This window comes from Thamnophis sirtalis, unplaced genomic scaffold, assembly GCF_051295495.1.
Source record: "Thamnophis sirtalis isolate CommonGarterSnake01/CBP01778 unplaced genomic scaffold, rThaSir2_p1.2 scaffold_6, whole genome shotgun sequence".
NCBI classification, from domain to species: domain Eukaryota; kingdom Metazoa; phylum Chordata; class Lepidosauria; order Squamata; family Natricidae; genus Thamnophis; species Thamnophis sirtalis.
This window is the reverse complement of record NW_028261386.1, coordinates 124,827,495-124,839,287: the sequence shown is the minus strand read 5'-3', so window position 1 is coordinate 124,839,287 and position 11,793 is coordinate 124,827,495. Positions and strand designations below refer to the sequence as shown.

The 11,793-nt window shown below is 39.6% G+C and overlaps 1 protein-coding gene across 3 annotated transcripts in view; it reads left to right on the top strand.

The window, feature by feature from the left end:
• Window positions 1-11,793, top strand: part of ADGRB3 (adhesion G protein-coupled receptor B3) — a 549,324-nt gene that overhangs the window by 198,879 nt on the left and 338,652 nt on the right. For all 3 annotated transcript variants that reach the window (XM_087718921.1, XM_087718919.1, XM_087718920.1), the window contains exons 8-9: window positions 3,366-3,467; window positions 4,672-4,778. In XM_087718921.1, the coding sequence (XP_087575047.1) occupies window positions 3,366-3,467; window positions 4,672-4,778 (209 nt within the window). The remainder of the gene's footprint in view (window positions 1-3,365; window positions 3,468-4,671; window positions 4,779-11,793) is intronic.

Here is an 11,793-nt window from a genome sequence, read left to right as displayed (position 1 = left end):
GGAGATTGGAGATGGCAGGACAGAGAGGAATCCAGGACAAAGCTATCACATGCTGGGGAAAGAACTTTGGGAGATCGGAGGAGGCAAGACAGAGGGAAATCCAGTAGAAAGCTATCACGCGTTGAGGAAAGAACTTTGGGAGATTGGAGGAGGCAGGACAGAGGGGAATCCAGTAGAAAGCTATCATGCGTTGGGAAAAGAACTTTGGGAGATCGGAGGAGGCAGGACAGAGGGGAATCCAGTAGAAAGCTATCACACGCTAGGGAAAGAACTTTGGGAGATAGGAGGAGACAAGACAGAGGGGAATCCAGTAGAAAGCTATTACGCATTGGGGAAAGAACTTTGGGAGATCGGAGGAGGCAGGACAGAGAGGAATCCAGTAGAAAGCTATCACGTGTTGGGGAAAGAACTTTGGGAGATCGGAGGAGGCAAGACAGAGGGGAATCCAGTAGAAAGTTATCACGCGTTGGGGAAAGAATTTTGGGAGATCAGAGGAGGCAGGACAGAGAGGAATCCAGTAGAAAGCTATCACACGCTAGGGAAAGAACTTTGGGAGATAGGAGGAGGCAAGACAGAGGGGAATCCAGTAGAAAGCTATCAGGCGTAGGGAAAAGAACTTTGGGAGATCGGAGGAGGCAAGACAGAGGGGAATCCAAGAGAAAACTCCAGACTTCGCCTTTGCTGTCTGGTAAATTGTGCCGCTGGACCTCTCCAGCAGGCGAGGGTGAGCATGGAGCGACAGGGCCTGGGCAGGAATTTACTTCTGGGTCCATTTCACCATCTGGTTCTCCCGATCCAGTGCGAACCGGCAGAAACCCACCACTGATTATCAGGTGTGGGGTTTTTTTTAAAAAAAAAACAAAAGCAAAATAGATCAAATTGTAAAATATCAGTCCCAGTACTTTGAACCTGAAAAAAAAAATATTTTAACATTTAATGAACTATGTGCAGTCATGCTCATACTCTACATTCAGGATAAGAAGCACTGTGTGCAAATCCCAGGGAGAAAAAAAATCCCCAGGCTTCAGAACAGTTCTTTTTTAGCACTTAGGATGAAGTGAAAACAGCTCCCTTTCCTAAATGTTTGCCATTAAGATATATTCTTGCTCTTCTGGCACTGTCAGCTTTCTTGACATGATTTGAAAGAGCTTTGACTGAAGTAATTTTAGCAACCTATTTCATGCACTTCACATTAGCTTCACAGAAACATCTGCAGGATATTTTGTCATCTGTTAAAGTGCTCATTTCTTGCTTCCACAGAACCTCTTGTTTCCACTAGATGTGTTTGCCATCTCAGGGCAAAAAACCAGGGTAGCGTCCCATAAAAATGTTCACACGCTGAATTAGTGAGGCTGTAGTCATGGGAAAAAATGCACAGCTTTGTGGGATATATTTACAGAAGCGAATGTAAATCCTGATTTAAAAAACCCAATGAATTACTATATACAGTAAATGTATTAAAAGAGTCTCATGGCACCTGAATAACTTTTTTTTAAAAAGAAAAGTAGTGGCAGGTGCACTTTGGGCAGTGGTGAGTTTCAAAAATTGTTCGAACCTACTCTGTGGGTGTGGCCTCCTTTGTGGGAGTGGCTTGCCACCCATGTGACCGGGTGGGAGTGGCTTGCTGCCCATGTGACCGGATATGAGGATGATGACGACACTTGTCAGAACCACCTTAAATTACCTCACACACAGCACTGGCATGCATAAGAATATGATGTAAACTTGTTTTTTAAAAGGCATCTTTGGTTTGCGTTAAAACAACTTCAACACACGGGATGTTCTGATTGCACCACAAACGCAGTAGTCATCCTTACCTTTCACAGAGGCAGTGAGTTTTATAAATAGGAGCATGATAGTGTAGAATAATCATATTCAAGGACCAGTGGTGGGTTTCAAAAAAAATTGGAACCTCTTCTGTAGGTGTGGCCTGCTTTCTGGGTCCACTGGTGGAACCTCTTCTAACCGGTTTGGTAGATTTGACGAACCGGTTCTACCAAATAGGTGTGAACTGGTAGGAACCCACCTCTGACTTTGGGGAATGTCTTCTGTTTGTAATTTTGAAAGCATGTTATCGCTGCTCTCACAATGCAATTGTGAGGCTGTCCATTCATAAAATGGCTGCAGTGGGGGATGTAACTAGGTCAAAGGTGCTACCCAGTTTCTGGGAGAATCTGGATGAATCACTCCTAAACAGCTTTAAATATCCAGGAAAGGTTTGGATCTAAGAAACAGGTGACTGGGTTCACAGTTTGAAGGAGCTACAGACTAAAGCCCAACACAGGGAAACCCACAAGACCATGCACCAAGAAGCTCAACTGCACTTGCCTAGTTGGAGTCCAACTCTCAGCAAATCTAAATGATTTTATCTCTGAGATCACTAGAATATTCTTCCAGCAGCCCAGTAGTTGTTCCTGTGATTCATCCCTAATCAGCAAAGAATGAACCATCCTTATCAGAGTCATTGGACATCTATCTATGGATGCATAAAGGTAGTGAAATGACATTTTGCCACCAGTACCATCACGTTATAACCCCCAAATACGGGCTCTCGATCAGGTTTGGTCAAATTTTCTCTTCCTCTAATGATGCTCCAGACATCTCTTCTGGTGCTTCATTTTCCCAGAGCTGTTTATAAAAACTAAACAGAGAGACAATGCAATCTAAGGCTTCATTCGCAGCTCATTCCATTCTGTGACCAAGGCTTCAACTGAATACAAGGCAAACCATTTTAATATTCCTTTCAGTTTGGACACTTATCCCATATGCTTGCCCATTCCTTGGCAGTGGGGACCAGGTTTCCAGACATAGCAATAGCAGTTAGACTTATATACTGCTTCATAGGGCTTTCAGCCCTCTCTAAGCGGTTTACAGAGTCAGCATAGAGCCCCCACAGTCTGGGTCCTCATTTCACCCACCTCGGAAGGATGGAAGGCTGAATCAACCTTGAGCCGGTGAAATTAAAACTGCTGAACTGCAGATAACAGTCAGCTGAAGTGGCCTGCAGTACTGCACCCTAACCACTGTGCCAACTTGGCTCTGGAGAAGATTAGCAAAGTCAGGGCCATCTATGTAAACCTTTCTAAGGGATAGGAAACCCTGTTCATTTTGCCTGGAAACTTACAGATTCTTACAAATTGCAAGGTGGTATCACGTGGTGTTGTACATAGAACGTAGACATAGCCTCATGCCCTTGCTTGAGGCAGGAACCTTATACCATTCCGGTCAAATGTTTGTCCAGTCTATTTTTGAAAACTTCCAGCACCCACAACTCCTGGAGGCAAGCTATTCAATTAATTAATTAATCTTATTGTGTGTACCTGCCAAGTCCACAATTCATATTCAGTGGTTTTTTTTAATTGCAGCACCTTATGAAATATGTCCGGAGGATTATTTGATATCAATGGTTTGGAAAAGGACGCCAGCAGGGGATATGGCATTCAATCGATGCCCTCTTAATGCTACAGGTATTGTTACTGTTTTCTTTTAAATCCAAGCTGTATTATTATAAATCAGAAAGCATATTGTCCCTTTATAAGTTTATATGATTATAGTATTCCTTAAACTGAACTCTTCCGATTCTAAATAATGTCTACATTACTTTTTAAAATCTATATGTTTCCCACCTAGCCTCCCTGCAGTTCCTGTAGTAAGCAATTACTGATTTATTCTTAAGCTAGTTTGCTGGAAATAACGGCATACTCAAAATAAAATTCGATCAAATTCATAATATTGCCCTGTTTCCCCAAAAATAAGACCTCCCCAGATAATAAGCCCAATCAGGCTTTTGAGCGCATGCACTAAAATAAGCCCTCCCCTGAAAATAAGCCCTCCCCGAAAATATTGCAATACAGTAGCAGCGTGACCCATCAAAACCGCGGAGGACAAAATCGCGCTCGACGAAAGCGCGCATTTGACATCATCACAGCGCGACAAAAAAAATTAAAAATTGAAATAAAATTAAAGCAAGCCGATTCACATAAAGGTAAGGGTTAGGTTTAGGGTTAGGGTTAGGTTAGGTTAAGGGTTAGGGTTAGGTTTAGAGCGTTAGGGTTACGTTTAGCGTTAGGTTAAGGGTTAGCGTTAGGTTTAGCGTTAGGTTAAGGGTTACGTTTAGGGTTAGATTTAGGGTTAGGTTAAGGGTTAGATTTAGGGTTAGGTTTAGGGTTAGGTTTGGGGGGGTTAGGGTAAGGTTTTCGCTTTATTTTTACATTTTTCGATCACAGCGCGATGTTTTCGTCGCGCTGTGATGACGTCAAATGCGCGCTTTCGTCGAGCGCGATTTTGTCCTCCGCGGTTTTGTGGTGGAACCCAGTAGCAGCCATGTGGTGCCCACACATTCCGCCTCCTGCACCTCAAAAATAACAAGATCTCCCCAAAAATAAGGCCAAGTGCTTATTTCAGAGGTCAAAAGAAAATAAGACCCTGTCTTATTTTGCGGGGAACACGGCACTATATTTTACACTGACCCAGTATTGTTGAGCTCTTTTGCATAAGGAAAAGCTAATGCTTCCTATTATAATGTTATATTTGTGTGAATGCATGCTTTCAACAAGGATACAGAATTCTTCTGAATTGACTTCTTTTGTTGATTTTGACTTGTGTTTCCATTGCACTTTCCCCCCTCTCCCCCCCCTGTTCCTCCTTCTCCTTGTTCTTTATGACTCACAGGTACCACTAGCAGGCGCTGCTCTCTCAGCCTTCACGGAGTGGCCTTCTGGGAACAGCCGAGCTTTGCTAGATGCATATCAAATGAGTACAAACACTTGCAGCATTCAGTAGGTGCAAAGCCAGCTTTAGTACTTGCTCTATTTATTCATTGCTAAACAACAGCATTAAGGGGATAAACTGCTTTGCTATTTAGTCAGAACATCAGATATTAAAAGAAAAAAATAAACATTGCTAGAGGTGGGGGGGGGAATATGCATGCCATTTGTTTTCATCTTTTATTATTTTATTCTGTTTTATTTATTTATTTTACTTTCCTCAGAGTTCACGTAATTATAAAATAATGCATGGTTTCTAGCCTTTCTATTCTTTCCCTTATAAAATGTTTATAGGCGGTGGAAGCAACAAACTTATTTAGGTTTACTGGGAATCCTGATTGTGAATATATTAGATTTCCTGAAGCTACATAATGTTTTATAACTCATTCAGCACTTTAATGGTACACCCATAAATCAGTGGCAGGGATACAGTTCTACTTCAGCTGAAAACAAACACAGCAGCATAAATTTAGTGCATGAGATAACCAAAGAAAAATGATAGAAGGGCAGGTTTCTTTTGAAAAGTGAATCAAAGATCTTTATTTTCCAGATAATATGAACATGTGGAAGTTCATTTCCCTCCATTCTGAGTATTATTTAACTCACAATGATATTATTATATACTTTATACATTAAACATGAAACTCAGTCAACTGAACATTTAAAAATACATCACAAATACCATTATAGCAATAGCAGTTAGACTTATATACCGCTTCATAGGGCTTTCAGCCCTCTTTAAGCGGTTTACAGAGTCAGCATATCGCCCCCACAGTCTGGGTCCTCATTTCACCCACCTCGGAAGGATGGAAGGCTGAGTCAACCCTGAGCTGGTGAGATTTGAACCGCTGAACTGCTAATAGCAGTCAGCTGAAGTGGCCTGCAGTACTGCACTCTACCCACTGCGCCACCTCGGCTCTCATTGCGCCACATTGACTGGTACTGATGGTTGATACAGGTTACTGCCAGCATCCTAAGTATCAACCAAGTACCTTCAATTATTATTATCTCTTTTATTCATTAAACATGAAATTCAGTCAAATGAACATTTAAAACGTGTCACAAATACCATTGACTGATAATGATGGTTGATAAGGCTTGCTGCCAGCATCCTAGGTATCAACCAAATATCTTCTTAAAATATGATGTTCCAAGTAGCACATATTTTTGCAGTTCTGCTGGTGTTATTGCAGGAAGCTGCAATTTCTTGATGTGTTTTGTAGAATTCTTGGACATGGTACCAAGTGCCCCAATGACAATGGGTATCGCTGTTACATGCTTCATCCATAGCTGTGTAGTTTCGATGGACAGGTTGCGGTATTTTGTTATTTTTTTCCAGTTCTCCTGGTACAGTGATATCAATAAACTGTACACTTCGGCCCTTGACAACTGTGATATCTGGTGTATTGTGTTCCAAATGATGATCCATCTGTATTTGAAAGTATTATACAATTGTATCACAGAGGCCAGTTGTTTCGCCGGATTTGGCATTGGTTACTAGTCGGGGCCCACCCAGGGACCTAGGACATCATAACGTATTTTCGTACTATGCGTGCAGATCCAAGCAGTGGATATATTGCATGTAAACTGGTCAGATATTTGATCCAGAAACCATGTAATTGGTCCTTTCCAGGTGATGTCCAATTCTTTACCTTTTTAACTCGATTTTTGACCATCTCAGATGTTATTTCTAATACTTGCATTTGTTTGTTGCCAATGCTTTTCTCAAAGTCATGTATCCACTTTGCTTCCTTATTGTAGTCCTTTGCATTTTCCCACAATTCTTTCCAGAATTCAACTGTGGCCTGCTTTTCTGGTTTTTCACTTTTGGTGTCACCATTCACATTAAGACTTTGATAAAAACGCCGTTGGTCTGATCGAAATTGCTGATTTTGTTTATATTGGATGATTCGTGCCTCATATCTTTCAATTTTTCTAGCTGTTGCTGTTATCCGCTGTTTTACAATCTCTACAGTTTCATTGATGTTTCTTGTATCCAATCTATATCTTCTGATTAGCCGATCTATGGTTTTGTTGTTTTTAAGCCATTGCTCATGCATGTTCTTTAAGTTACTAGCATCTGCCCTTAATTTTTTGACTTTTTGTTCTAATCGGATTTTCCACTTTGGCTTTGATGCTTTTTCTGTTGTGTGACTAGGTACTTTGATTTTAATGCCTAGTTCATTAGTGACTATTACAGCTGTGCTGTACATTAACTGGTTCGTTTCCAAGATGGATCCCGATTCAATTGTTGAAAACACTGCATTAACCATTTTCATGATAGGGGCCAAAATTTTCTTAGGCACAGTTTTTAGTGATGGTAAACATTGCCTTTCCTCATTAAGCAGAAAATGCTCCATGATCTTATCCTTCAATTCTTTTTGTTTTTGAGTTAGTTCATCAGTTGGTTCAGTGATAACTGGTTCTAGTGGTGGTGGTGTTATTTCCTCCCCGAGAGCTTCTTCTGGGAGTTCTACTATAATGTCTTTAGTTGTGTCTTGAATATCAGTTATTTCCGCTTGTGATATTGTTTTTTGGGTTTTGCAATTTGCCTGAATTTCCTCAAGTTCAACTTCACAAAACACTTTATTCCATATAATAAATCGCTGAACCTAACAACTCATTGTGAATACAATAATCTTCAGCTGTGGATTTTCTCTCTTGATAAACTTGTTTCTTAGAGTGGGGTTGGGCAGGTAAAACCAAATGCACAATAGAGATTATCCTCATTTAACGACTGCCTCATCAGGCAACCATTTGCACTTACAGCAGTAATTACTAAGTAAGTTTGCAACTAATTCTCATATTTATAACCTTCAAAGATTTGTAAAGTAAGCTGAAGTAAGATCATAACCACAGTTGTGGTTTTCACTTAACAACCACTTTGCTTGACAATGGAGTTGCTGTGAGGAGTCCTGATTGTGGCCACTAAATGAGAACCACCTGTATCATTTTTTTTTCAAATAACTTTAAATTGTTCACAGAATTTTATAGCAATAGCAATAGCAGTTAGACTTATATACCGCTTCATAGGACTTTCAGCCCTCTCTAAGCGGTTTTACAGAGTCAGCATATCGCCCCCACAGTCTGGGTCCTCATTTCACCCACCTCAGAAGGATGGAAGGCTGGGTCCACCTTGAGCCGGTGAGATTAGAACTGCTGAACTGCAGATAACAGTCAGCTGAAGTGGCCGGCAGTACTGCACCCTAACCACTGCGCCTCCTCGGCTCTTCTAAATTTTATACAAATATAATATACTGACTTAATATTCTTTTAAAAAAAGAAATTAAAATTCAAACATGCATTAAAATATAAAAAATGGTCATTGATAGAGAAATTCCAATTACCGATTTGTCAGAAATCCTTTCCCATGCTCCGATATACGTATAAAGAATCAGCTTGACGTACGCACATATTCTGGGATGAAAAGTCAGGCATAGATTTGGCATAGATTTGGCTTTCCAATGTTGTCTAACAATTCTCTTGGTTCCCTCCCACCTTTCCAACTTAACTCATGTAATAAAACATTTGGTTCATTTCTACATTCCATGCAGTGCAAAAGAATATATACATGCTCAGTGGACATTAATTGTTGCATTGCAACAAAAATATTGTTTTGTTTGTCTTAAAAACATTACTTTTTCTGCATTTCAGTTAATTGGATGCCATTGTTTCTATTGTTTGATATGGTAGCAAGTACAGTCTTGCAATTAAAGAATTGTAGGTGATGTATGAGAAAATTCACATAAAGATATACATGCTGATCCTTTGACCACATTCAAGTGTCTTTGGCAAAGAAAATACTGATTGCACAAACAATATGCTCAGAGAAGCTTTCTCTAAAAAGGAAATGAGGACCATATTCATCAGTGTTCTGTCAATTCAGTAAGTGATTCATTTACATGTGATGAACAGCTGGTATCAAGCACTTGGAATAGCACTCAAAATGTTTATGCTTTCCTGTCCCTGTTTGGTCATTCAGAAAGTATTATAAGGTGATTATGGGGTGATTCTCTTTCTGTGCACTCACGTGTATACTGTATACCCACATGCATATGCATGAATTCTAAAATAACATCCTTAGATAGGGGTTTTATTTCTATCCCTTGGTAACAGCTCTGACAAAGCTGGTTGTTGTTCTTTGATCTTTTAAAACAAGAACACAAATCTTATTAGGTGTTTGAGGAATGATTTTTCCTTCTTGAACTATAGTGATCGATTCAGTGTATTGCTCTTGATTTTGCCGCTCCCATCAGCGTTACAATTTTGTTCTCTTGAACTACATTCCTGTTACCTCCAAATGAAGAGATGGTCCTTTTAAATGAGCCCATGGCACACTCCCAATTTAATGAGCAGTCATTTCTTAAATAATGGAAAAGTTACAATGGAACCCAACCAGTCTGTCACATCAGCTATGAAATAAAATGTATCTGTGAACCAGTGGTGGCTTTCAAAAAATTTTTAGAGCCTCTTCTGTAGGTGGGGTCTGCTTTGTGGGAGTGGCTTGCTGGCCATGTGACCGGGTGGGGGTGGCTTGCTAGCCATCTGACTGAGTGGGAGTGGCTTGGCAGTCATGTGACTGGGTGGGCGTGGCCAACATGTAAAATGTGGTGAAACTTATTTATCAACGCTCTTGCTTAGCAACCTAAATGTTGTCTCAAAAACTCTGCCATTTGAAGCACACAAGTCTTAAAGCTGTCAAGTTACAAGACCCTTGCACCCCTAACCCTTTAGAAAAAAAATCCCAGGGATGTTCAAACTTGACAGCTTTAAGACTTTAAGGTTTAGATAGGACTCTTAGAGTTGGGCGGGGCAATTGGTGAGCCAGCCAATCAGTGAGAGGCAGGTGGGGCAAGCGTGGTGCAGACGGGTGGGGGGAGAAAGCTGGAACCGGTTCTAAACGGATTTGTGGAACCTCTTCTATAGAAGAGGTTAGAACTGGCAGGAACCCACCCCTGCTGTGAACGCTAAAAATGGATTAGATTACACATTTCTGGGTCATAGACAGCTAATCTCTGAAAAGCATTTCTCATTCTAATATGTTGGAAACCAGAGAGAGAACAAATAGTTATCAAAAATAGCTTGTGTCCTGTAAAATATACCTCTATTCTTTTTACAAATTTAGGCCACAAAAGTGGCTTCCTTTTTTTTTATCGTATTATTGCAGTTGCTACAATGAAATGGAACTTGAATAAAAGAGCTGTGAGGTGAATAATTATTTGCTTTTGTTGCAGTTCATTGGAGCTGATTTCAATTTTTTCATTCCAAATAATATTACAAAATTCATATATCTTTGGTCCTTTTTTTCCCTTGATGATTTTTCCTTGCTCCAACACTGGGAATTGAAGGCTTTCTTCTATCCAATTCATTTATTTCCCTAGACGATTCATTATAGGAGTCAGGTAGAATTTTTGACTTCAAGTAGATATGAAATTGGTATTACAGGATTCCTGTTCCCACAAGGCTTTCTATTTTTGCCCTGCTCTTTTCTCTCAAAATCCTTTCTTTTCCCTTCCACCCCCATTGATAAGGACCGTCTTATGTTGAAATACTTATTTTAAAAATATCCCTCCCTGCCTGCTTCCATCTTTATTTCTCTCATTACAGTTTTAATTCTTCTCTGGTGCAACAAGGATCTGCCCTAATCTGATTCCTGCCTTACCTGGATTCTCTGAGCATCAAAACCAGACCAAGCAGCAATCACATTGTCAACTTTTCTTTTGTCATTCCCAGAACCAGGATATAAAAGTCCTTCTTTGGAGCCCATTGGTTTGCTTGTGTATATCAATATGAAGGCAGAGAGGTTAAATCTACTTTTCTTCCTGATAATAATTTATAATATCAGAAAGGGATCACTAAGATGAGTTGCAAGACTGTTTTTAATATCCCATTGTTCTGGGTACCTGACAGAGCATTGAAAATCAAGACAGTCTGTTATTTTCAGGCCCAGCTAGTTTTCTCCTATTTATATCACCTTTTTTTAAATTTATTTTGGCCTATCCTGAGCCTTGAGCCAAGCTTCAAAAGAAATCCAGTTATTTATGTATTTGTTATCTCAATGGCAAACTTCTTAATGGCAAACGCCACTTACTACCAACTAAAAGATTCTGTGGAATTATTCCATGATTTCTCTTCAGTGGAGTACCTTTGTGGAAAAGAAAATGTTGGGAGAAACCATGATAAGAGATGATGGATTTACAAGGGGAAGTCCATTCTTCATCAGTATCTAATGTCAAAAAGGAATAGTCTTTATGGTCAAACAGCCTCTTGATTAAAATCATTATTTGTGCTATAATATCCACATTTTTTCACTTCTGCATTAATAAGAAGCAAGCAATCATCAGAACTACCTTTAAAATCGAATTAAATTTCATTTAAAATGCCTTAAGCAGGCCTATTAAGACACATTAAGACTAACCATATTTGTGGCATGAACTTTTGTATACAAGACATTACAGTCATGTATCTGCTTCTCAACAGCATGTCAGTGAATAAGATGCCCCATCCCACATATGCAAAGGAGATACTCTTCTAAGCGAAATCACTTGATGTAGTAATTTCAATGAAATAACAGATCAGCACGATTTGATTTGCTTAGTATAATCATGGGAAATACTCAAACTGGGGCAAGTTTTTAAAAGTGATATTGGGTCAAAAGGAGGTCATAAATGGAGGCCAAATGAGGTAGTAATGTAGGAAAATCATCCCCAAATTTTGCAGTTTTTCCTTTTTTATATATATCAATGCCAAGCAACAGCAGCTGTTGCATGGATGAACAGGGCATACATATATACTCATATTAATTATACCCTCTGGAAGAAAATTTCAGTTTGGAAACACTGTGCCAGAAAAATAATAATCCCTTCTCCCTGCTTTATTTCTCTGATAACATGAACAGGCCTCTGTGCATATTTTAAGTATAAAAACGCCTGGAGATGTAATCATATACTTGCCATAACATGCCTAATTTTACTCCTGTGTAAAAGGGAAATAGTTCATTACCAAATCACTAAATGATGATAGTTTG